General features: G+C 42.3%; 1 protein-coding gene across 3 annotated transcripts in view; it reads left to right on the top strand.

Moving 5' to 3' along the window:
- Positions 1-26099, top strand: part of rtel1 (regulator of telomere elongation helicase 1) — a 61201-nt gene that overhangs the window by 12393 nt on the left and 22709 nt on the right. For all 3 annotated transcript variants that reach the window (XR_006838176.1, XR_006838175.1, XM_046343633.1), the window contains exons 16-24: positions 8068-8200; positions 8435-8548; positions 10099-10139; positions 10871-10956; positions 12650-12727; positions 12892-12969; positions 17259-17405; positions 17641-17756; positions 21470-21593. Coding sequence is in view for 1 of the 3 variants with exons in the window: in XM_046343633.1 (XP_046199589.1) it covers positions 8068-8200; positions 8435-8548; positions 10099-10139; positions 10871-10956; positions 12650-12727; positions 12892-12969; positions 17259-17405; positions 17641-17756; positions 21470-21593 (917 nt within the window). In the remaining 2 variants the exon portion in view is untranslated. The remainder of the gene's footprint in view (positions 1-8067; positions 8201-8434; positions 8549-10098; positions 10140-10870; positions 10957-12649; positions 12728-12891; positions 12970-17258; positions 17406-17640; positions 17757-21469; positions 21594-26099) is intronic.

Below are 26099 nucleotides of genomic sequence, written 5' to 3'. Positions count from 1 at the left end.
GGAACGTTTTTTTTGTTGTTGCCTGGTCACAGACCACTAATGTGTTGTGCACTGAAGTCCACAAGTGAAGGAAAAATGCGAGAGAGGAGGATAGCGCATAGATGTGAGAAGGAATTGCAATGAGCAAAGTGATCATGCTGTTTGTATGCGGCTGCAATGAAAGTGAACTGTTTGCATGTGATCAGGGGTGTATTCATTCCGACCGATTCTGTAGAAAAACATTTCTTAAACGGAAGAAAACCGAACGAAACAGCCATAAACATACCAGAATTTGTCCAAATGAAACTCCAATGATTAGACTAATGATTACAACTTAGATCAGCAAGAGTGTGCAAGGCAATATAATGTGTCGCTGTCTGTCACTTTGAATGTTTATCTCAACCTGTGCACCTACATTGTAAAATTTCATTCATAGGCTAGGTTGTAGCAACCTCATGATGGCTATAGGGAATATTTGAGTCTCATGTAGTAGCCCAAACATATCGATGTTACATTGAGCTGGGTGAATGGAATATGAATGATATGCTGTACAAGAAATAAGGTCATGCTCATTAAAAAAAATATGAATAATTGTCCTCATCTTAAACAGTACCGACCACCACAAGTAGATATTTCCTTCATTATAACAAAATATTCTTCAAACATAAAGGTAAGTATTTTTATATACATATCCTTTTTTATTTTTCAAAATAATTAACAGGCCTTTTCATAAACTGCTCTAACAGTAACACTATGAACACTGATCTCAAGTTGCCTAGACAAATGGGTTAATACTCCGTAGGACTACAGTATATAGCACTACGCAGTGGTGAATTAGAGATACATCAATGTGAGGTGGCCTCTTGAGGACTCCATTGTAACTTTTGATTGGTAGCTTCCAATCATGATTTACAGTGCATTCAGAAAGTATTCATACCCCTTGACTTATTCCACATTTTGTTGTTACAGCCTGAATTCAAAATGGATAAAGTATAAAAACCCATCTACACATAATGACGCAGTGAAAACATGTTAATTAGCTAATTTATTGAAAATGAAATGGAGAAATACTACATTTGCATAGGTATTCACACCACTTTGCAAATTGAGCTCAGGTGCATCCAATTTCCTTTGATCATGTGGCAAATTCAATTATTTAGACATGATTTTGAAAGAAACACACATGTCTTTATAAGGTCCCACAGTTGACAGTGTGTGTCAGAGCAAAAACTATACCTTACCAAGGAACTGTTCATAGGTCTCAGAGATAATTGTTCTGAGTCATATATCTGGGGAAGGGAATAAATCATTTCTAGTGTTGAAAGTTTCCAAGCGTACATTTACATTTACGTTTAAGTCATTTAGCAGACGCTCTTATCCAGAGCGACTTACAAATTGGTGCATTCACCTTATGACATCCAGTGGAACAGTAACTTTACAATAGTGCATCTAAATCTTAAAGGGGGGGGTGAGAAGGATTACTTATCCTATCCTAGGTATTCCTTAAAGAGGTGGGGTTTCAGGTGTCTCCGGAAGGTGGTGATTGACTCCGCTGTCCTGGCGTCGTGAGGGAGTTTGTTCCACCATTGGGGGGCCAGAGCAGCGAACAGTTTTGACTGGGCTGAGCGGGAACTGTACTTCCTCAGTGGTAGGGAGGCGAGCAGGCCAGAGGTGGATGAACGCAGTGCCCTTGTTTGGGTGTAGGGCCTGATCAGAGCCTGGAGGTACTGAGGTGCCCTTCCCCTCACAGCTCCGTAGGCAAGCACCATGGTCTTGTAGCGAATGCGAGCTTCAACTGGAAGCCAGTGGAGAGAGCGGAGGAGCGGGGTGACGTGAGAGAACTTGGGAAGGTTGAACACCAGACGGGCTGCGGCGTTCTGGATGAGTTGTAGGGGTTTAATGGCACAGGCAGGGAGCCCAGCCAACAGCGAGTTGCAGTAATCCAGACGGGAGATGACAAGTGCCTGGATTAGGACCTGCGATGCTTCCTGTGTGAGACAGGGTCGTACTCTGCAAATGTTGTAGAGCATGAACCTACAGGAACGGGCCACCGCCTTGATGTTAGTTGAGAACGACAGGGTGTTGTCCAGGATCACGCCAAGGTTCTTAGCGCTCTGGGAGGAGGACACAATGGAGTTGTCAACCGTGATGGCGAGATCATGGAACGGGCAGTCCTTCCCCGGGAGGAAGAGCAGCTCCGTCTTGCCGAGGTTCAGCTTGAGGTGGTGATCCGTCATCCACACTGATATGTCTGCCAGACATGCAGAGATGCGATTCGCCACCTGGTCATCAGAAGGGGGAAAGGAGAAGATTAATTGTGTGTTGTCTGCATAGCAATGATAGGAGAGACCATGTGAGGTTATGACAGAGCTAAGTGACTTGGTGTATAGCGAGAATAGGAGAGGGCCTAGAACAGAGCCCTGGGGGACACCAGTGGTGAGAGCGCGTGGTGAGGAGACAGATTCTCGCCACGCCACCTGGTAGGAGCGACCTGTCAGGTAGGACGCAATCCAAGCGTGGGCCGCGCCGGAGATGCCCAACTCGGAGAGGGTGGAGAGGAGGATCTGATGGTTCACAGTATGGAAGGTAGCCGATAGGTCTAGAAGGATGAGAGCAGAGGAGAGAGAATTAGCTTTAGCCGTGCGGAGCGCCTCCGTGATACAGAGAAGAGCAGTCTCAGTTGAATGACTAGTCTTGAAACCTGACTGATTTGGATCAAGAAGGTCATTCAGAGAGAGATAGCGGGAGAGCTGGCCAAGGACGGCACGTTCAAGAGTTTTGGAGAGAAAAGAAAGAAGGGATACTGGTCTGTAGTTGTTGACATCGGAGGGATCGAGTGTAGGTTTTTTCAGAAGGGGTGCAACTCTCGCTCTCTTGAAGACGGAAGGGACGTAGCCAGCGGTCAGGGATGAGTTGATGAGCGAGGTGAGGTAAGGGAGAAGGTCTCCGGAAATGGTCTGGAGAAGAGAGGAGGGGATAGGGTCAAGCGGGCAGGTTGTTGGGCGGCCGGCCGTCACAAGACGCGAGATTTCATCTGGAGAGAGAGGGGAGAAAGAGGTCAGAGCACAGGGTAGGGCAGTGTGAGCAGAACCACCTTCTTTTCAAAATGGTTGACGAAGTCATCTGCAGAGAGGGAGGAGGGGGGGGGGAGGATTCAGGAGGGAGGAGAAGGTGGCAAAGAGCTTCCTAGGGTTAGAGGCGGATGCTTGGAATTTAGAGTGGTAGAAAGTGGCTTTAGCAGCAAAGACAGAGGAGGAAAATGTAGAGAGGAGGGAGTGAAAGGATGCCAGGTCCGCAGGGAGGCGAGTTTTCCTCCATTTCCGCTCGGCTGCCCGGATCCCTGTTCTGTGAGCTCGCAATGAGTCGTCGAGCCACGGAGCGGGAGGGGAGGACCGAGCCGGCCTGGAGGATAGGGGACATAGAGAGTCAAAGGATGCAGAAAGGGAGGAGAGGAGGGTTGAGGAGGCAGAATCAGGAGATAGGTTGGAGAAGGTTTGAGCAGAGGGAAGAGATGATAGGATGGAAGAGGAGAGAGTAGCGGGGGAGAGAGAGCGAAGGTTGGGACGGCGCGATACCATCCGAGTAGGAGCAGTGTGGGAGGTGTTGGATGAGAGCGAGAGGGAAAAGGATACAAGGTAGTGGTCGGAGACTTGGAGGGGAGTTGCAATGAGGTTAGTGGAAGAACAGCATCTAGTAAAGATGAGGTCAAGCGTATTGCCTGCCTTGTGAGTAGGGGGGAGGGTGAGAGGGTGAGGTCAAAAGAGGAGAGGAGTGGAAAGAAGGAGGCAGAGAGGAATGAGTCAAAGGTAGACGTGGGGAGGTTAAAGTCGCCCAGAACTGTGAGAGGTGAGCCGTCCTCAGGAAAGGAGCTTATCAAGCTCATTGATGAACTCTCCGAGGGAACCTGGAGGGCGATAAATGATAAGGATGTTAAGCTTGAAAGGGCTGGTAACTGTGACAGCATGGAATTCAAAGGAGGCGATAGACAGATGGGTAAGGGGAGAAAGAGAGAATGACCACTTGGGAGAGATGAGGATCCCGGTGCCACCACCCCGCTGACCAGAAGCTCTCGGGGTGTGCGAGAACACGTGGGCGGACGAAGAGAGAGCAGTAGGAGTAGCAGTGTTGTCTGTGGTGATCCATGTTTCCGTCAGTGCCAAGAAGTCGAGGGACTGGAGGGAGGCATAGGCTAAGATGAACTCTGCCTTGTTGGCCGCAGATCGGCAGTTCCAGAGGCTACCGGAGACCTGGAACTCCACGTGGGTAGTGCGCGCAGGGACCACCAGATTAGGGTGGCCGCGGCCACGCGGTGTGGAGCGTTTGTATGGTCTGTGCAGAGAGGAGAGAACAGGGATAGACAGACACATAGTTGACAGGCTACAGAAGAGGCTACGCTAATGCAAAGGAGATTGGAATGACAAGTGGACTACACGTCTCGAATGTTCAGAAAGTTAAGCTTACGTAACAACAATCTTATTGACTAAAATGATTAAAATGATACAGTACTGCTGAAGTAGGCTAGCTGGCAGTGGCTGCGTTGTTGACTTTGTAGGCTAGCTGGCAGTGGCTGCGTTGTTGACACTACACTAATCAAGTCGTTCCGTTGAGTGTAATAGTTTCTTCAGTGCTGCTATTCGGGGGCTAGCTGGCTAGCTAGCAGTGTTGTTTACGTTACGTTGCGTTAAGAGAGAACGACAATAGCTGGCTAGCTAACCTAGAAAATCGCTCTAGACTACACAATTATCTTTGATACAAAGACTGCTATGTAGCTAGCTACGATCAAACAAATCAAACCGTTGTACTGTAATGAAATGAAAATGTGATACTACCTGTGAATGCGACCGGGTTGTTGAGTGCGAAGTTCTATTCGGAAGACGTTGGCTAGCTGTTGGCTAGCTAGCAGAGTCACCTACGTTAAGGACGACAAATAGCTGGCTAGCTAACCTCGGTAAATTAAGATAATCACTCTAAGACAACACACTCTAAACTACACAATTATCTTGGATACGAAGACAGCAAAGACAGCTATGTAGCTAACTAACACTACACTAATCAAGTCGTTCAGTTGAGTGTAATAGTTTCTACAGTGCTACAGTGCTGCTAATCGGTGGACGTTTGCTAGCTGGCTATCTGCTGGGCAAATAGCAGTGTAGACTACGTTAGGACGACGAAATACGATAATTACGCAATTATCTTTGATACAAAGACGGCTATGTAGCTAGCTAAGAAGAAATTGCTAAAGATTAGACAAATCAAACCGTTGTACTATAATGAAATGTAATGAAATTTAATGAAAAGGTTATACTACCTGTGGAGCGAAATGCTGATGCGACCGCTCGCTCCAACCCGGAAGTCCATCGTTCCGTACCGTTCCATTGGGAAATTGAAAAAATATGGATCTACCCAGACTCTGCCTAGAGCTGGCCATCCAACCAAACTGACCAACCGGGCAAGAATGACCTTGGTCAGGGAGGTGACCAAGAACCCAATGACAGAACTACAGAAGTTATTTGGCTGAGATGGGAGAACCTGCCAAAAGGACAACGGTTTTTGATTAGAGAAATGTTACACTTTGGCCATAATACAAAGCACTTTGTCTGGAGAAAACCAGGCACAGCTCCATGCTATGGATGCTTTTTAGAGGCAGGGACTGGGAGACTGAAAAGGATAGAGGGAACAAGGGAACAATGAATGTAATCAAATACAGGCAAATCCTTGATGAGAACCTGCTTCAGAATGCAAACAACCTTAGACTGGAGTGAAGATTCAGAACAAGAATTTGAATGTCCTTGAGTGGCCCAGCCAAAGCCCAGACTTGAGTCCTATTGAAAATCTGTGGGAAGACTTGAAGATTGCTGTTCACCACCACTCCCTATCTAATTTAACCGAGCTTGAGAAAATCTGCTAGGAAGATTGGGAGAAAGTCCCCCAATCCAGTTGTGCAAAGCTGATACAGACGTACACATACAAGATGACTCAAAGCTGTAATCGCCGCCTAAGGTGCTTCTACAAAGTATTTCATTTAAAATAAATGTTTCTAATATTTCTAAAAACATGTTTTCCCTTTGTCATTATGGGGTATTGTGTGTAGATGGGTGAGAATGTAATCCATTTTGAAAGCAGGCTGTAATAATAGAACAAAATGTGGACGGGTATGAATACTTTTTGAAAGCACTGGCATTGGGCGATGTTACGATACAATATCGCCCAACCCTTTGAGAGACACCGTCGATGGTAACGTCATTGTGATGTAACAGACGATAGTTTTTATATATTTTATTTTTACAGAAGATATTTAAACCTATTTGTACATGACTGGCACCGCTGGAGCCGGGCAGTGCACAATTCTGACCCAGCCGGGTGACTCGCCAATTCACCTTCCTATTCCCATTTGCCATTCCCTTTTTCTATATATATATATATATATATATTATGTGTGTGTATATGTATGTGTGTGTGTGTGTAGACTTAGCCTACTATTAACATAATGCAAGAGTAGGCCTACAATGTATGTAGATGGAGCGGAGAGTGCCAAAAGCTGCGCAAAATGTCAGATGACATTTATCTCGCTCACCTCCAATGTCGGATGATCATGGGCCTTTTGCAGCAGACACTCCTTTTTAATCTGGCTTGTTTTAAAACACTTCATTTCCCATTTTTGTCCCAATCGCCATTCTGTTTGAATCTGACATGTTGGTCTATGCATATTTTTCATGATTAACTTTAAAACGGACATAGCAGGCCAATACAGAGTTAGAAAGTTATGTTTGTGAATAAAAACATGATATGGTAATGAGAGCGAGCGAGACTACCAACAATTGCAATATTGAATAATTAAATGGGAAGTTTAGACAAACCTTATAAGTTTCTGGCTTCCACCTGACAAGTTGTGTGCCGCAGGAAAATCCTTGCAAAACAACAGCCAATAATATAGGCCTGCACTAAATATAAATTGTATTTAATAAAGTTTGCAGTAAACGTTACATGTACAAGTTAAACTTCGAAATAGATATTTATATTATTGTGGAAGTGTTTATTCATATCCCTGAATTGCGCAACAGGTGTTATGTAAATTCTCACAGCAGCACTTTTAATAACCGGGAACAAAAAAATGTATGTCTCCTATAAAAAGAATAACCCACATTTGGATAGGCTACAAATTAAGCTAATTCGCTCTCCCAAGAAGACTGTCCAGTGATTGTCTTCTATGGTGAACATGTGCTCTCAGTTGAAATCGTCCGAAATCACCATTTGAAAGGGTCTCGTGTCACATCGTAGGGTTGAGTTCCAAATCACCATTCAAAGTTATCGGTACCACATATCACAATATGATTTGGTTTATATTTATTCATTTACACACAAGAAAATACAATATTGGTAAGATGATTTCCACATTGTAGTCTAATGATTAGACTTTCATCGGTGGTTTGTGCATGACACAGGCTGCATTACAGATCGCTTCCTGCAATGCTAGGCAACGCAACGACGCACCCCAGGTAAAAAATAAATAGATGATACAATTGCATATCAGTGATGTCTGGACAGGTTGATGGGACAATGTGTCATGCCAGACATCGCCCAACCCTAGGAGGCACTGTGTCTAATGGAAACAGGATGTTTCATGTATGTATTTTGAACACTGAGATCTGTCTATTCACAAAGCGTGTCAGTGTAGGAGTGCTGATTTTAGGATCAGTTTGGCCTTTTCGATCATAATGAATAAGATTTATATTGATGGGGGACCTGGGGCTTTATGTACCAAGCGTCTCAGTGATCAGCACTCCTACTCTGAGGCAATTTGAGAATAAAGGCCTTTGTACTACAGGTTGACATTGAGATCCCTGTACATTATAGAAGAGAAGTCCACTGCTCTCCTCGAAGAAAATCTGAATCAACTGGTCACTTTAGATCTAGCAACAGGCAGTGTTGCTTGGCCATTCTCCATCTAAATTCTGTCTGCAGTTAACTGAGCTAGACAGAGTGTATTATGGACATCTGCGCTCATGTTTGGACAGAGTTCCCCGGTTGAATGATGTACCATGGTGTTTTACGATTTTAAGAAACCAGTGGGGATGTGGTTTATTCCAGGAAATGTTCTGAGTTACTGGTGCTTCTCGCCTGGGTTCAGCATGCAGGAGCTGGTGAGGCAGGGCGTGCGCAGCATCATCCTCACCAGCGGGACCCTCTCCCCTCTGTCCTCATTTACCTCCGAAATGGAAATGTGAGTGTGTCATTTGTCAACCACACACACACACATGGGGGAAAAAAGCTATAGCAGGATATTAGCCATCAACTTTGTTACTTACCTACTTGTCTTGTCATTCACATGTTGGTCATTTAGCAGATGCTCTTGTCCATAACATAAGAGACAGTTCTGTTTTTGTGTTTTTTCTACTGACCTTTGGTTTCCTTTTTTGGGTTTCACTTCTCTTGACCCCTTGCCTCCCCCCCACAGTCCCTTTCCAGTATGCCTGGAGAACCCCCATGTGATTCAGCATGATCAGATCTTTGTCAGCATAATTGACCGCGGTCCAGACAGCGTGCAGCTCAGCTCAGCATTTGACCGCAGGTGGGCACCTCCACCGCTGTGACTACCCTCTCTGGGGGGGGATATACAGTGCCTTTGGAAAGTATTCATACGCCCTTGACCTTTTCCACATTTTGTTACATTACATCCTTTTTCTAAAATGTATAAAGAAAAATCACTCATCAATCTACACACAATACCCGATAATGACAAAGCAAAAACAGGTTTTTAGAAATGTAAGAATTTATCAAAAATATAAATGTGAATTTCACATACGTATTCAGACCCTTTACTCAGTACTTTGTTGAAGCACTTTTGGCGGCGATTACAGCATCAAGTCTTCTTGGGTGTGACACTACAAGCTTGGCACACCTGTATTTGGGAAGTTTCTCCCATTCTTCTCTGCAGATCCTCTCAAGCTCTGTCAGGTTGGATGGGGAGCATTGTTGCACAGCTATTTTCAGGTCTCTCCAGAGTTGTTCGATCAGGTTCAAGTCCGGGCTCTGGCTGGGCCATTCAAGGACATTCAGAGACTTGTCCTGAAGCCACTCCTGCGCTGTCTTGGCTGTGTGCTTAGGGTCGTTGTCCTGTTAGAAGGTGAACCTTCGCCCCAGTCCGAGGTCCTAACCTGCTCCACAGTGCTTTTCATCAAGGATCTCTGTACTTTGCTCCGCTCATCTTTGCCTCAATCCTGAGTCGTCTCCCAGTCCCCGCCGCTGGAAAACATCCCCACAGCATGATGCTTGCCACCACAATGCTTCACCGTAGGGATGGTGCCAGGCCAAAGAGTTCAATTTTAGTTTCATCAGAGTCTTTAGATGCCTTTTGGCAAACCCCAAGCGGGCTGTCATGTGCCTTTTACTGAGGAGTGACTTCCATCTGGCCTGATTCATGGAGTGCTGCAGAGATGTTTGTCCTTATGGAAGGTTCTCCCATCTCCACAGATGAACTCTAGAGCTCTGTCGGTGAGCATTGGGTTCTTGGTCACCTCCCTGACCAAGGCCTGTTCTACCGATTTCTCAGTTTGGCCAGACGGCCAGCTCTGGGAAGAGTCATGGTGGTTCCAAACTTTTTCCATTTAAGAATGATCTAGATCACTGTGTTCTTGGGGACCTTCAATGCTACAGAAATATTTTGATACCCTTCCCCAGACAATTCCTTCGAACTCATGGTTTTTGATCGAACATGCACTTTCAACTGTGGGACATTCTATTGACCAGTATGTGCCTTTCCAAATCATGTCCAATCAATTGAATTTACTGCAGGTTGTAAAAACATCTCAAGGATGATCAATGGAAACGGTATGCACCTGAGCTCAATTTCAAGTCTCATAGCAAAGGGTCTGAATACTTAAGTAAATAAGCTATTTCTGGGGTTTAAAAAATAATAATTTTGTAACTATTTCTAAAAACCTGTTTTTCGCTTTGTCATTATGGATTATTGTGTATATTGTTTTTAATCCACTTTAGAATAAGGCTTTAATGTAACAAAATGTGAAAAAAGTCAAGGGGTCTGAATACTTTCCAAAGGCACTGTATACATGATAATATCATTCTAGTTTAATTAACACACACTCACTATTTGTTTCAAAGGTTTGTCCCTGAAAACATGGCATCTTTAGGGAACACTGTTGGTAAGATGAATATATCCTACAAATTCATATCTGTGCGTTCTTGATTTGCGGTGGCATTTGTGTATCTTGCCTTTGCAACCATGAGAGAAACTAAGTTACACATCATAGATGTTTTTGAATATATTGCAATGTTTATCAATGTTAAAAACATAATGCTACTCCTTTTTATACTGCAAAACGTTATTTGTGCATTGTTTAAAGTACTTGTGGTAATCAAAATGACTTGTCCCAGTAGTGATGTGTAGTGTTGTAGTGAGATGTTTTGGGGATTTAGAGGGATCTTTCTATTTTTTTTGTTCAATGATCCAAAGTAAACAAAAGTATTTAATGTATTGATTAATAACAACAAAGGCAATTCAAATATATATTTTTTACTAGTGTAATGTGTATCCTTAAATTTTATTTCATTGGTGTAAACACCTTAAATCACTCATTAGAGATATACAAGGACCTTGAGAATGACCTCCAGTGGCAAATTGTTATCGGGGGAGGGGTATATTATAGGGATACAACAGAATTTTAGCATTGATGCCCGTTATCTACTTCCCCTGAGTCAGATGAACTCGTGGATACCATTTGTATCTCTGTGTCCAGTATGAAGGAAGTTAAAGGTAGTTTCACTAGACTTCCATCCATTGCTCTAATGCTAGAGAGCATTGGCTTGAGAAACATACTGGAGACAACCCATTCTACTAAATTACCTAAATTCTCATTATTTTTTCTTTCTGCAGTGAATCTGGGCCGCGTTGTCCCTCACGGTTTGCTGGTGTTCTTCCCCTCTTACCCTGTGATGGACAAGACTCTGGAGTTCTGGAGGGTGAGTGCAGCTCAGGGATCCCTCAGAAAAAAGGTTGTCACCATTTGAACACCAATTCAGCAACTTTTTTGAAATTCCACCCATACGTTGATAACTTTATCTATGAAAGTACTTTTCAGGTTAGGATTTGAATATCAATCCATTTCCTGCAGCGAATGAGTTTGTGTTGAATTGACCAAAGGCCTGACATAGAGGTAGCCTTGTATGTGTACAGTATGTGCTAATGCCAACTCTACACTTCTATGGTTACCTACACATGGCAACAGTCATTGCCATGTGTTGGTAACTGCGTGGATGCAAGGTATGGACAATGACGTCACCGTAATGCATAAATTCAACGCTGGAGCAGGCATAGGACCAGATCCAAAGCGGTGTATGTTGCCTAGACGGCTGAGGACAAGCGGTGTTATAAATCATAAATTAAAAACCTTATCCAGAGCCTTTTGAAAGTATTCAGACCCCTTCACTTATTCCACATTTTGTTATGTTACAGCCTTATTCTAAAATGGATGAAATAAAAAAAATCCTAAGCAATATACACACAATAGCCCATAATGACAATTGTTTTGCTAATTTATAAAAAATAAAACGGGGACCTTATTTACACAAGTATTCAGACCCTTTGCCATGAGACTTGAAATTGAGCTTGGGTGCATCCTATTTCCATTGATCATCCTTGAGATGTTTCTACAACTTGATTGGAATCCACCTGTGGTAAATTCAATTGATTGTACATGATTTGGAAAGGCGCACACACATGTCTATATACTGTCCCACAGTTGAAAATACATTTCAGAGCAAAAACCAAGCCATGAGGTTGAAGGAATTGTCCATAGAGCTCCGAGACAGGATTGTGTCAAGGCACAGATCTGGGCTAGGGTACTAAAAACATGTCTGCAGCATTTAAGGCCCCAAGAACACAGTGGCCTTCATCATTATTAAATGGATGAAGTTTGGAACCACCAAGACTCTTCCTAGAGCTGTCCGCCTGGCCAAACTGAGAAATCGGGTGAGAAGGGCCTTGGTCAGGGAGGTGACCAAGAACCCGATGGTCACTCTGACCAAGCTCTGGAGTTCCTCTGTGGAGATGTGAGAACAACCCTAAGCACACAGCCAAGACAACGCAGGAGTGGCTTCTGGACAAGTCTCTGAATGTCCTTGAGTGGCCCAGCCAGAGCCCGGACATCTCTGGAGAGACCTGAAAATAGCTGTGCAGCAATGTTCCGCATCCAACCTGACACCGCTTGAGAGGATCTTCAGAGGAGAATGGGAGAAACTCCCCAAATACAGATGTGCCAAGCTTGTAACGTCATACTCAAGAAGACTTGATGCTGTAATTGCTGCCAAAGTGCTTCAACAAAGTACTGAGTAAAGGATCTGAATACTTATGTAAATGTGAAGTTTCGTTAAAATTATTATTATTTTTTTAAATTTGCAAACATTAATAAACCTGTTTTTGCGTTGTCATGGGCTATTGTGAGTAGATTGGGGGGGGGGGACAATTGACCAATTTTAGAATAAGGCTGTAACATAACAAAATGTGGGAAAAGTAAAGGGGTCTGAACGCTTTCCGAAGGCACTGTGTGTGTGTAGGGGATCCTCCTGCTTCATTATTGATGCTGAACCTGTGATGAGAATCCTTTGGTCTTACTTAATATAATAACATGCTCTTCTTTGCCTGCTTTTTCCCCAGGCAAACGGGCATGCCGACCGCATTGAAAACATAAAGCCCATGTTTGTGGAGCCCAGGGGAAAGGGGACGTTCACGGAGGTCAGTGCTGCAGACATTCCCATTTAAAACGCTGCATGTACTCTGTCACTACCTGCAGTTTCGTGACCGTAACAGTAAATGACCGTTATCATGGGAATGTTTCTCCTGCACCATCTTTAGTATAGCAAAGCTAACTTAACCCATGCCATTTCCTTTTTGTCTAGATAATTGATGGTTATTATGACAAAGTCAATGACTCGAAATCTAAAGGGGGCAGCTTCTTTGCGGTCTGTCGGGGAAAGGTAAGACCTGTTTGTTTGTTATGGTCAGTCGGTCTTCCCCATATCCTTGCCTGAAGTACTTCCTCTGCTCTGATGGCTTTATAGCACTTACTGGTTCAGATAGTCACCCACACACATACTGTAAATCACTTCTACCAAAAGGTCACTGTTTACCCTCCATGACCTAACATCGTCATGTTAGGGAAACATAGCATGCTACCTCATTTTGAATGTCAACACAGCAGTTCCTGATTTGGCAAAGCAGAATGTCACCAGGCCTCATTGGAAAAACAGCACACTATTATACGAGACCAAATTAACACATTCTTCAGAACAACGACAGAGTCATTTTCTGGGAATGCTTTAAAGTCCAAAAGTTGTGGGCAGAGTTCAAGTTGGCTGTCAGAAGTATTACAATCTAAATTTACTTTCACTCTTTCGGTCTGCATATTTCAAGACATTCCATATAAGGGTGCAGCAATGGTGTGCATTCATGGATGTCAAGGGAAGCCAGGCTTCCTGAAAAAATTAAAAGAAAAAAATAAACACATTATTTCATTTAGTCTGTTTCATAATTTACCCTTTAATTCGCAAGAGGCTAAATGTATCTCGGCAGGAGAAAGCGTCTCTTTATGTGTAGCTCATCTATCTGTTTCTGTCTGGTCAAAAAGAGTACAATTGTTGCTGCAATGGAAGCCAGTGAGCATTTGGCCTCCCTTGATAATAAAATTAAATGAGAGCCAATCAGCGTCGAACTAAACGAGCTCAACTGTGAATGGTCCTGGCACACCCCCAAAATAGTTTAGGGAAGCCAGTTTCGATTTGTCATTGCCACACCAATCACAACAAAAACCAAATGTCATTGACATAATTATTTTTGAATTTTCACTTCTGAGCTCTGGTGGCTGGCTACCTAGCTAAAATTGTCCCTTTCCTAAATTAGGCCTGAATGGAGATAGGGGTTTGGACTTATGGTTTTAGTTAGTTCTCCGTGCTGGCCAATCGATGATTACGCCGATTCTGAACTAACCATACATTCATACATAGTGCCCCTTGCCGGAAGTTCAATATGTAGCTAAATGTAGTAGGCTATTGTTGCCTCTGAAAGGAAGTTAGGCTAGGTAGCAAGAATTTAAGCCAGGTATCCTAGGACAACAAAAACTAAGAGTGTAGGTTACTGTATGACTGATTCATATACCATTTTGGCAACATGAAAGAAGAGGATGGCGTTGGTGGTTATCTACAGGTAGGGTGAGTCGATATGCTTCTTTCTACTAGCAAGCACCCAAACACACACACATATTAACGCAACATGTAAAGTGTTGGCCCCATGTTTCATGAACTGAAATAAAATACCCCAAACATTTTCCATATGCACAAAAAGCTTTATCTAAAATGTGTCTTATATTCCTGTTTATGAGCATTTCTCATTTGCCAAGATAATCCAAACACCTTACAGGCAATTGGCATGATGACTGCAGGAATGTCCACCAGAGCTCTTGTCATAAGCCGCCACCAACATTGTTCAACCATCCTCACAGCCGCAGACCACGTGTAATCATGCCAGCCCAGGATCTCCACATCCGGCTTCTTCACCGGTGGGATCGTCTGAGACCAGCCACCAGGATAGCTGATGAAACTGGGTTTGCACAACCAAAGAATTTCTGCACAAACTGTTATAAACCATCTCAGGGAAGCTCATGTGCGTGCTTGTCGTCCTGACCAGGGTCTTGACCATACTGCAGTTTGGTGTCGTAACGGACTTCAGTGAGCAAATGCTCACCTTCAATGGGCACTGGCACGCTGGAGAAGTGTGCTCTTCATGGAAAGGCATAAGCTACGGTCAATGAACACAATTGCATTTTATCGATGACAATTTGAATACACAGAGATACCGTGATGAGATCCTGAGGCCTATTGTTGTGCCATTCATCCGCCGCCATCACCACATGTTTCGGCATGGTAATGTACAGCCCCACGTCGGAAAGATCTATAAACAATTCCTGGAAGCTGAAATGTCACAGTTCTTCCATGGCCTGCATACTCACCAGACATGTCACCCATTGAGCACGTTTGGGATGCTCTGGGTTGACGTGTATGGCAGCGTGTTCCAGTTACCGCAAATATCCAGCAACTTCACATAGCCATTGAAGAGTGGGACAACATTCCACAGGTCACAATCAACAGCCTGATGAACTCTGCTGCATGAGGCAAATGGTGGTCACACAAGATACTGACTGGTTTTCTCTTACACGCCCCTACCTTATTTTGAAAGTGTCTCTGACCAACACATGCATATCTGTATTCCCAGTCATGTAAAATCCATAGATTAGGGCCTAAGGAATTTATTTAAATTGACTGATTCCTTTTATAGGAACTGTAACTCTAAAATATTTAGAAATTGGTTGCATGTTGTGTTTTTTCTCTCAATGTATTTAGCTTATGTTGATTGTACTGGATTGTTTTTGTATCCAAATCCGGCTTTAAACTTCTTCACAACAGTATCTCGGACCTGCCTGGTGTGTTCCTTGTTCTTCATGATGCTCTCTGCGCTTTTAACGGACCTCTGAGACTATCACAGTGCAGGTGCATTTATACAGAGACTTGATTACACACAGCTGGATTGTATTTATCATCATTAGTCATTTAGGTCAACATTGGATCATTCAGAGATCCTCACTGAACTTCTGGAGAGAGTTTGGTGCACTGAAAGTAAAGGGGCTGAATAATTTTGCACGCCAAATTTTTCAGTTTTTGATTTGTTAAAAAAGTTTGAAATATCCAATAAATGTTGTTCCACTTCATAATTGTGTCCCACTTGTTGTTGATTCTTCACAAAAAAATACAGTTTTATATCTTTGTTTGAAGCCTGAAATGTGGCAAAAGGTTGCAAAGATCAAGGGGGCCGAATACTTTCGCAAGGCACTGTGTGTATATATATATATATATATATATCACGGTGGCAAGTCATATGAACTAACAGGTTATAGAGCAAACAACGCAATTATCACAACACATAAGTTGTAATATGGCTATTTTTCTTCCTAGGCTTGGCTTTCCAAGGGATTTTTAAAATAAATGTAAAAATCTTCCCAAACTCCGCTACTGGGGTGTAGTAAGATATCTGATGGGCTGGATGATACTGTTCTCGTCAATTATCAATTTTATTTTTATTTTTTTAAGTATACCTAAACTGGAAATCAACCAATCCTCCATCGTTAAGACAATGGAAAAATCATATACTTCATTATGTCAATATTGAAAGAGCGCGTGCGATGGAGAGGAACAAAGTAATGCAATTTGAGAACGTTGCAGAGAAAGGGGTGAGAAAATGTGTCTGGGCGGGTATGATGTCGTTGATGTTTGTACCTCAGTATGTTGTCTGATTGTGTAACCAAAAAAAAAAAAAAAGAGGGGAAACGTGCACACGTGCCTCCGAGTCCTAGGCATTGCTCATACCTGAAAAATACTACATTGTTTGAGAACCATTTCCCAGTAGAGAGATCTATTTGAAATGGTGTCTATACAACCAGAAACTGGTTGATACAGTATGACCTCATTATGACTTAATTTCAACCAGTTTTGCCCATTGCATCCTCTCAAGCACTGGCTGCTGTTCTGTTATTATGATTTTTAATTAAAACAAATAATGTACTTGCATTTGTTTCTGGAGTGTGTCCCGTCGTTATCATTTCGAGTTTCACAATGTTGGAAGATGTTGTCCCCCCTTTGTTCAGTCTCAGTGGAGGGAGGGAGCTGCTCTCTACCTCCCTCCGCTGAGACTGACCATTAGATTCCAAAACCTGTCAGACCAGTGAAGAATTGTTTTGGGCTGAAAATATATTTTCAATCGTCAATTTTATGCACACTCAGCTGTGCTTCAACAACTGCTCTATTACTGGTGTGATCATACCTCAAGTTTTGAAATATTCTTTTGAAATGGTCTGAGAAGAACAACATTGGCAGGGCAATTCAAGCATATCCAATATGCAGTAATGTATTGGGCTAAACCTACTGCACAAACCTTGGTTGTTCTAGAACTGTAAAAGGTTAATGTTGCATAGGCTTCATGTTTAAAATACAAAACAAATCTGAGCGGTAGATCTCGGCTTGCATTTTGACTCGAAGTGAAGTTGAACACTACCTCAGCTGTCGCGGCAAGATATCCAAACCTCTTAACAAGGTCGCTAAGTGTTAGGTTAAGGTCTCTACAATTTTGACAACGCATGGAGACATCACTCTGAATTGATCTTAAGCCCATACATGGTATTTTCTGTGTGCCTTGATTGGTTCATTTGTACCTCTGCCAGGCCAGCGAGGGCCTGGATTTTGCTGACACGTATGGCCGAGGGGTCATAATCACTGGCCTCCCGTTCCCGCCCCGCATGGACCCCCGGGTCATTCTGAAGATGCAGTACCTGGACGAGATGTGCAGGAAGAAGACCCCCGGGGTGCAGGTATGGAGGAATCCCCTTCGCTGGTCCTCTGACTGATGATATTACAGGATTTATTAGGACTTCACTAATAGCTACCCTTACAGAAGTGAAGTTCATGTAAATTGTCAATTTGCAACTTTTTTCACTAAAAGCAAAACCAAACATACTTTAAAACATGTTTTTGGCAAAGATGTTCATGCACTAAGGACATCTAGTTAATATTTGTGTTTCTCTTCCTTTCTGTGTGTGTCGGTAGTACCTGTCGGGGCAGAACTGGTATAGACAGCAGGCGTCCAGGGCAGTGAACCAAGCTATTGGAAGAGTCATTCGCCACCGTGATGACTACGGGGCTATCTTCTTGTGCGACCACAGGTCAGTATTGTATGCTGGTCATTTCAGTTGATCATCAGGGGTGCATGCTGGTCATTTCAGTTGATCATCAGGGGTGCATGCTGGTCATTTCAGGTGATCATCAGGGGTGCATGCTGGTCATTTCAGGTGATCATCGGGTACCGTTGGAAGTTTACATACATTTAGGTTGGAGTCATTTAAAACTTGTTTTTCAACCACTCAATAAACCACTCAATAAATTTTGCACACGCTTTTTCAGTTCTGCTCAAAAATGTTCTATAGGATTGAGGTCAGGGCTTTGTGATGGCCACTCCAATAAATTGACTTTGTTGTTCGTAAGCCATTTTGCCACAACTTTGGAAGTATGCTTGGGATCATTGCGTCCAAGCTTCAACTTCCTGACTGATGTCTTGAGATGTTGCTTCCATATATCCACATCATTTTCCTGCCTCATGATGCCATCCAATTTTTGAAGCTGCCACCCCCATGCTTCACGGTTGGGATGGTATTCCTCGGCTTGCAAGCCTCTCCCTTTTTCCTCCAAACATAACGATGGTCATTATGGCCAAACAGTTCTATTTTTGTTTCATCAGACCAGAGGACATTTCTCCAAAAAGTACGATCGTTGGCCCCATGTGCAGTTTGAAAACGGAGTCTGGATTTTTTTTATGCCGGTTTTGGGAGCAGTGGCTTCTTCCTTGCTTGGGAAGTGCTTGGGTTGCATTTCAGGTTATGTCGATATAGAACAAATTTTTCTGTGGATATAGATACTTTTGTACCCGTTCCCTCCAGCATCTTCAAATTGTAGATCTCCACAAGTCTGGTGGTCCTTTGCTGCTGTTCTCAAATTGATTTGAACTTTTCGCACCAAAGTATGTTAATCTCTAAGAGACAGAACGTGTCTCCTTCCTGAGCGGTATGACTGCTGTGTGGTCCCATGGTGTTTATACTTGCGTACTATTGTTTGTACAGATCAAATAACCTTCAGGCATTTGGAAATCGCTCCCAAGGATGAACCAGACTTGTGAAGGTCTCCAATTTGTTTTCTGAGGTCTTGGTTGATTTCTTTTGATTTTCCCATGATGTCAAGCAAAGAGCCACTGAGTTTGAAGGTAGGCCTTGAAATACATCCACAGGTACACCTCCAATTGACTAAAATTATGTCATTTAGCCTATCAGAAGCTTGTAAAGTCAAAATCATTTTCTGAAATGTTCCAAGCTGTTTAAAGACACAGTCAACTTAGTGTATGTAAACTTCTGACCCACTGGAATTGTGATACAGTGAATTATAAGTGAAATAATCGTTCTGTAAACAAGTGTTGGAAAAATGACTTGTGTCATGCACAAAGTAGATGTCCTAAACGGACTTGCCAAAACTATAGTTTGTTAACAACAAATTTATGGAGTGGTTGAAAAACAAGTGTTAATGACTCCAACCCAAGTATATGTTAACTTCTGACATCAACTGTATATTCAAGTAGGAGCAGATCAGCCTATATTCTTCAGGCAGTGTTGGTGACGGAACATGACGTGCCTCTAGAAATAGTGGTTGCCATTGTAAACATCACATGACCGGGACATCAACTAGATTGTCCTATAGGATTCTAGTCATCATCCTTTGCCTGATAACTCCTACAGTACCAGTCAAACGTTTGGACACACCAACTCATTCCAGGGTTTTCCCTTTTTACTGTTTTCTACACTTCAGAATAATAGTGAAGATATTAAAAACTATGAAATAACACATGGAATCATGTAGTAACCAAAAAAGTGTTATAAAATGTATTTGTTTATTTGAGATTCTTTGAAGTAGCACCCTTTTCATTGATGACAGCTTTGCACAACTGGAATGCATTTCAATTAACAGGTGTGCCTTGCAAAAAGTTAATTTGTGGAATTTCTTTCCTTCTTAATGCATTTGAGTCAATCAGTTGTGTTGTGACAAGGTAGGGTTGGTATACAGAAGATGGCCCTATTTGGTAAAAGTCCATATTATGGCAAGAACAGCTCATATACTCAAAGAGAAACAACAGTCCATCATTACTTTAAGACATGGTCAGTCAATCTTTGTGAGACTAAGCTTAGGTGAACGGATGATCTCCGCATTTGTGGTTCAAACCGTGAAGCATGGAGGAGGTGGTGTAATGGTGCTTTGCTGTTGACACTGTCAGTGATTTATTTTGAATTCAAGGCATGCTTAACCAGCATTGCTACCACAGCATCCTGCAGCGATTCGCCATCCTATCTGGTTTAGGCTTAGTGGGACTATCATTTGTTTTTCAACTGAACAATGACCCAACACACCACCACGCTGTTTAAGGGCTATGTGACCAACAAGTAGAGTGATTGAGTGCTCCATCAGATGGCCTGGCCTCCACAATCACCTGACCTCAACCCAATTGAGATGAAGAGTGAAGGAAAAGCAGCCAACAAGTGCTCAGCATCTGTGGCAACTCCTTCAAGACCGTTGCAAAAGCATTCCAGGTGAAGCTGGTTCAGAGAATGCCAGGAGTGTGCAAAGCTTTCATCAAGGCAAAAGGTGGCTACTTTGAAGAATCTGAAATATACAACATATTTTGATTTGTTTAAAACTTTTTCAGTTACTACATGATTTCATAGTTTTGATGTCTTCCCTATTATTCTACAATGTAGAAAATAGTAATAACTAAATTAAACCCTTGAATGAGTAGGTGTGTCAACTTTTGACTGGTACTGTACAGTATGTGCAAGTCATCACTTTACACCATCAATATAAAATATTAATGCTTTCGTGATTTTAGGAATCATCAAATTTTATTTGTCACATACACATGGTTAGCAGATGTTAATGTGAGTGTAGCGAAATGCTTGTGCTTCTAGTTCCGACAATGCAGTAATAACCAACAAATAATCTAACAATTCCAAAATTACTGTCTTATACACAAGTGTAAGGGGATAAAGAATATGTACATAAAGATATATGAATGAGTGATGGTACAGAGTGGCATAGGCAAGATGCAATAGATGGTATCGAGTACAGTATATACATATGAGATGAGTATGTAAACAAAGTGGCATAGCTATTATGTGGAAGTTGAAAACATCAGCTATCTCACCTATGTATGGGTAAGGTAGTGTTAGGTTCCAATTTTGAGTAAGTAACTCACGGACACTAGCAACGCTTAACCGAGTTTAATTCTTCCCAAAGGGTCAGTATCGTCAGACCGACTCTCGAACAGTTTTGGTAACACTTTCTAATAACAGTCAGTAATAAACCAATTATAAGGCACTTAAAGTTTTCTCACCATTTCTCCCATTTGTAAATGTTAGTTTACAAGCTAGTTATTCACAACTTTTATTCATAAATAATTCATAAGACGTTTAATATAGGTCCTTTTAAACTGTTTACTAATCATTAGTTAAGTGTTTTTGTGGTTCCTAATATAAAGTGAGGGCTATCTAGGCTATACTTTAGAAATGTTTTGAGTGACCCGTGTAATTTCTCACAAAAAGATGGACATTGGTAGACATTCCAGCAGTGCCTGATGCATTTTTAAGGTCAAAGGTGGCTTAAATCATATCAATGATAAAGAATAAGCAGTAGCTTACCAACCTTTTCCAATGTGGTAGTAATGAGTTATAAATGGTGAACAAACTGTTTGTAAATGCCTTAAATTATTTATTACTGAACGTTAGTGTTACCAGAGTTTTTCCTATCATGCAACTCTATAGTGTCCGTTGGCTATTTCCTCCAGGTTCAAAAGCACAGACGCACGTGCCCAGCTACCCTCATGGATAAGGCCCTACGTGCGCACTTACGACAACTTTGGAAATGTGGTCCGTGACGTGGCGCAGTTCTTCAGAGTTGCACAGAAACATGTAAGTGGGTCAATCAGAAGAGTACATCTTGAGTGACTTTCTGATTGCTTGAGAGAGAAGCATTAAATTATACATTTGGAATGTACTGTAATAATAACCCTTAAAGGAAAGGTTCACCCATTTTGAATGGTTTTGTTTTTGTGCATCTGAGTAATGTTATATCAATGCCCTGGGTCATTTAAAAAACATGTATTTCACCTTTTATTTAATCAGGTAGGCTAGTTGAGAACAAGTTCTCATTTACAACTGCGACCTGGCCAAGATAAAGCAAAGCAGTGTGACACAAACAACAACACAGAGTTACACATAGAATAAACAAACACAGTCAATAATACAATAGAGAAACTATATACAGTGTGTGCAAATGAGGTAAAATAAGGGGGTGAGGCAATAAATAGGCCATAGTGGCAAAATTATTACAGTATGGCAAATTAAACACTGGGGTGATAGATGTGCAAAAGATGTGTGTGCAAGTGGTGGTACTGGGGTGCAAAGGAGCAAAATAAATAGCAATATGGTGATGAGGTAGTTGGATGGGCTATTTAGTAGTTTTTGATCTCAGCCCCTATCGAATACACAGTGGGATATGGGTTATTATGCACTTCATATGGGTTCCACTAGATGTCAACCGTCTTTAGAACGTTGTTTCAGGCTTCTACAGTGAAGGGGGGCCGGATGAGAGCTGTTTGACTAAGGGGTCTGGCAGCAGCCTCGTTCTCAGTCACGCGCATTTCACATGAAGTAGCTCTCGTTCCATTGCTTTTCTACAGACAATGGAATTGTCCGGTTGGAACATTATTCAACATTTATGATAAAAACATCCTAAAGATTGATTCTATACTTAGTTTGACATGTTTCTTCGACCTGTAATATAACTTTTTGAACTTTTCGTCCGACTGGACCAAACGCCCTAACAAAAGCTATTTGGACATAAATGATTGACAAAACAAACATTTATTGTGGAACTGCGATTCCTGGGAGTGCATTCTGATGAAGATCATCAAAGGTAAGTGAATATTTGCAATGCTATTTTTGACTAATGTTGACTGCGCAACATGGCGGATATTTATTTTGGCTGGTTTGAGTTCTGAGCGCGGTACTCAGATTATGCTTTTTCCGTAAAGTTTTTTTGAAATCTGACACACCTGTTTCATTAACATTAACCTGTTACTCCTACCCCCTACTTTTTCGAACATTCTGTTAAAAATCGCGCAACATTTCAGCACCCTGCTACTCATGCCAGGAATATAGTATATGCATATGATTAGTATGTGTGGATAGAAAACACTCAGACGTTTATAAAACTGGTTAAATCACGGCTGTGACTATAACAGAACGTGCGTTTCATCGAAAAGTGCAGGAAAATCTGATCACTGAAAATGGAAAAATATATCCATGCGCCACTTCAACCGATTGATAAAGGTGAACCACATTAAATGGGGCCGAGGTTGCAATACCTACAGCTTCCACACGATGTCAACAGTCTTGTCATTTGCCTACTATTTGTTTCTTGGTCAAACAGACACAAAGCAGCGCAGTTCTTCCGGTCTCCGACCGGATATTTTGGTTGAGATTTACTTCCAGACGTACAGCTATAGAATATACATCGCCTCGTGATCAATTTGATCGCTTATTAACGTTTACTAATACCTAAAGTTGCATTACAAAAGTATTTAGAAGTGTTTTGTGAAAGTTTATCGTCAACTTTTTTAATTAAAAAAAATGATGTTACGTTATAAAACGCTATTTTTTTCGTTTATCACAGTCTTCATAGATCGATATCTAGGCTATACATGGACCGATTTATTTTTTATTTTTATTTATTTAACCAGGCAAGTCGGTTAAGAACATATTCTTATTTTCAATGACGGCCTGGGAACAGTGGGTTAACTGCCTGTTCACGGGCAGAACGACAGATTTGTACCTTGTCAGCTCGGGGGTTTGAACTCGCAACCTTCCGGTTACTAGTCCAACGCTCTAACCACTAGGCTACGCTGCCGATGTTTATGGGACAACTAGGAGTGCCAACAAAGTAGATGGTCAAAGGTAATGAATGTTTTATATTTTATTTGTGCGTTTTGTGTAGCGCCGACTATGCTAATTATTTTGTTTACGTCCCCTGCAGGTCTTTTGGGGTGTTACATGCTATCAGATAATAGCTTCTCATGCTTTCGCCGAAAAGCATTTTTAAAATCTGACTTGTTGCCTGGATTCACAACGAGTGTAGCTTTAATTCAATACCCTGCATGTGTATTTTAATGAACGTTTGAGTTTTAACGAGTGCTATTAGCATTTAGCGTAGCGCATTTGCATTTCCAGATGTCTAGATGGGACGCCTGCGTGTCAGGTAGGAGCAAGAGTTTAAGGAGAAGTGTATCTAAAGTTCTATGCATAACACTTGAATTTTCATCAACATTTATAATGAATATTTCTGGGAATTCTTGTGGCTCTCTGCAATATCACCGCATGTTTTAGAACTACTGAACTTAACGCGCCAATGTAAAATTAGATTTTTTGAAATAAATATTCACTTTATCGAACAAAACATACATGTATTGTGTAACATGACGTCCTATGAGTGTCATCTGATGAAGATCATCAAAGATTAGTGATGAATTTGATCTCTTTGTGCTTTTTGTTACTCCTCTCTTTGGCTGGAAAAAAGGCTGGGTTTTTCTGTGGCTTAACATAATTGTTTGGAGCTTTCACTGTAAAGCATTTTTCAAATCAGACACTGGCTGGATTAATGAGAATTTTGTATTTAAGATGATGTAAAATACTTTTCTGTTTGAGAAATTAGATTTATGACATTTCTGTTGATTTGTATTTGGCGCCCTGCAATTTCATTGGCTGTTGGCGAGGGGTTCCACTAGCGGAACGGGGTTCCCAGTCCTAGACAGGTTAGTGTGAGTCTGGAAGGAGAGTTTACAGTCTAACCAGACACCTAGGTATTTTTAGTTGTCCACATATTCTAAGTCCCAACCGTCCAGAGTAGTGATGCTGGACGGGTGGGTAGGTGTGGGCAGCGGTCGGTTGAAGAGCATGCATTTAGTTTTGCTTGCATTTAAGAGCAGTTGGAGGCCACGGAAGGAGAGTTGTATGGCATTGAAGCTCGTCTGGAGTTTAGTTAAGTGTCCAAAGAAGGGCCAGAAGTATACAGAATGGTGTCGTCTGCGTGGAGGTGGATCAGAGAATCACCAGCAGCGAGAGCAACATTATTGATGTACACAGAGAAGGAGTCGACCTGAGGATTGAACCTTGTTGGCACCCCAATAGAGACTGCCAGAGGTCCAGACAACAGGATTTGACACACTGAACTCTGTCAGATAAGTAGTTGATGAACCAGGCGAGGCATTAATTTGAGAAACCAATGCTGTTGAGTCTGTCGATAAAAATATGGTGATTGACCGAGTCGAAAGCCTTGGCCAGGTCGATGAATACAGCTGCACAGTATTGTCTCTATTCAATGGCGGTTATGATATTGTTTAGGACCTTGAGCATGGCTGAGGGGTGCACCCGAAACCAGATTGCATAGTGGAGAAGGTACGGTGGAATTCTAAATGGTCGGTGATCTGTTTAGCTTGGCTTTCGAAGACCTTTAGAAAGGCAGGGTAAGATAGAGAATAGGTCTGTAGCAGTTTGGGTCTAGAGTGTCTCCCCCTTTTGAAGAGGGGGATGACCACGCCAGCTTTCCAATCTTTGGGGATCTGACGATACGAAAGAGCGGTTGAACAAGCTAGTAATGGGGGTTGCAACAATTTCTGCATATAGGTTTAGGAAGAGAGGGTCCAGATTGTTTAGCCCTGCTGATTTGTAGGGGTCCAGATTTTGCAGCTCTTTCAGAACATCAGCTATCTGGATTTGGGTGAAGGAGAAATGGGGGAGGCTTGGGCAAGTTGCAGTGAGGGGTGCAGGGCTGTTGACCGGGGTAGCCAGGTATAAAGCACGGCCAGCCGTAGAAAAATGCTTATTGAAATGCTCAATTATCGCAGATTTATCGGTGGTGACAGTGTTTCCTAGTTTAAAGCCATGGACTTTACTGTGTCCCATAACTTTTTGGAGTTAGTGTTGCAGGAAGCAAATTTCTGCTTTGAAGAAGCTAGCTTTTCCTTCCTGACTCCCTGTGTATATTGGTCCTAACTTCCCTGAAAATGTGCATATCGCGGGGGCTATTCGATGCTAATGCAGAACGCCACAGGATGTTTTTGTGTTGGTTAAGGGCAGTCAGGTCTGGAGTGATCCAAGGGCTATATTTGTTCCTGGTTCTACATTTTTTGAATGGGGCATGCTTATTTAAGATGGTGAGGAAAGCAGTTTTAAAGAACAACCAGGCGTCCTCTACTGACGGAATGAGGTCAATGTCCTTCCAGGATACCCGGGCCAGGTCGATTAGAAAGGCCTGCTCGCTGAAGGGTTTTAGGGAGTGTTTGACAGTGATGAGGGGTGGTCGCTTGAAGGCAGACCCAGACAATGAGGCAGTGATCGCTGAGATCCTGGTTGAAGACA

The sequence above is a fragment of the Oncorhynchus gorbuscha genome, linkage group LG03, assembly GCF_021184085.1.
Source record: "Oncorhynchus gorbuscha isolate QuinsamMale2020 ecotype Even-year linkage group LG03, OgorEven_v1.0, whole genome shotgun sequence".
NCBI classification, from domain to species: Eukaryota; Metazoa; Chordata; class Actinopteri; order Salmoniformes; family Salmonidae; genus Oncorhynchus; species Oncorhynchus gorbuscha.
The sequence above is the reverse complement of the archived record's forward strand: the minus strand, read 5'-3'. Positions and strand labels throughout refer to the sequence as shown.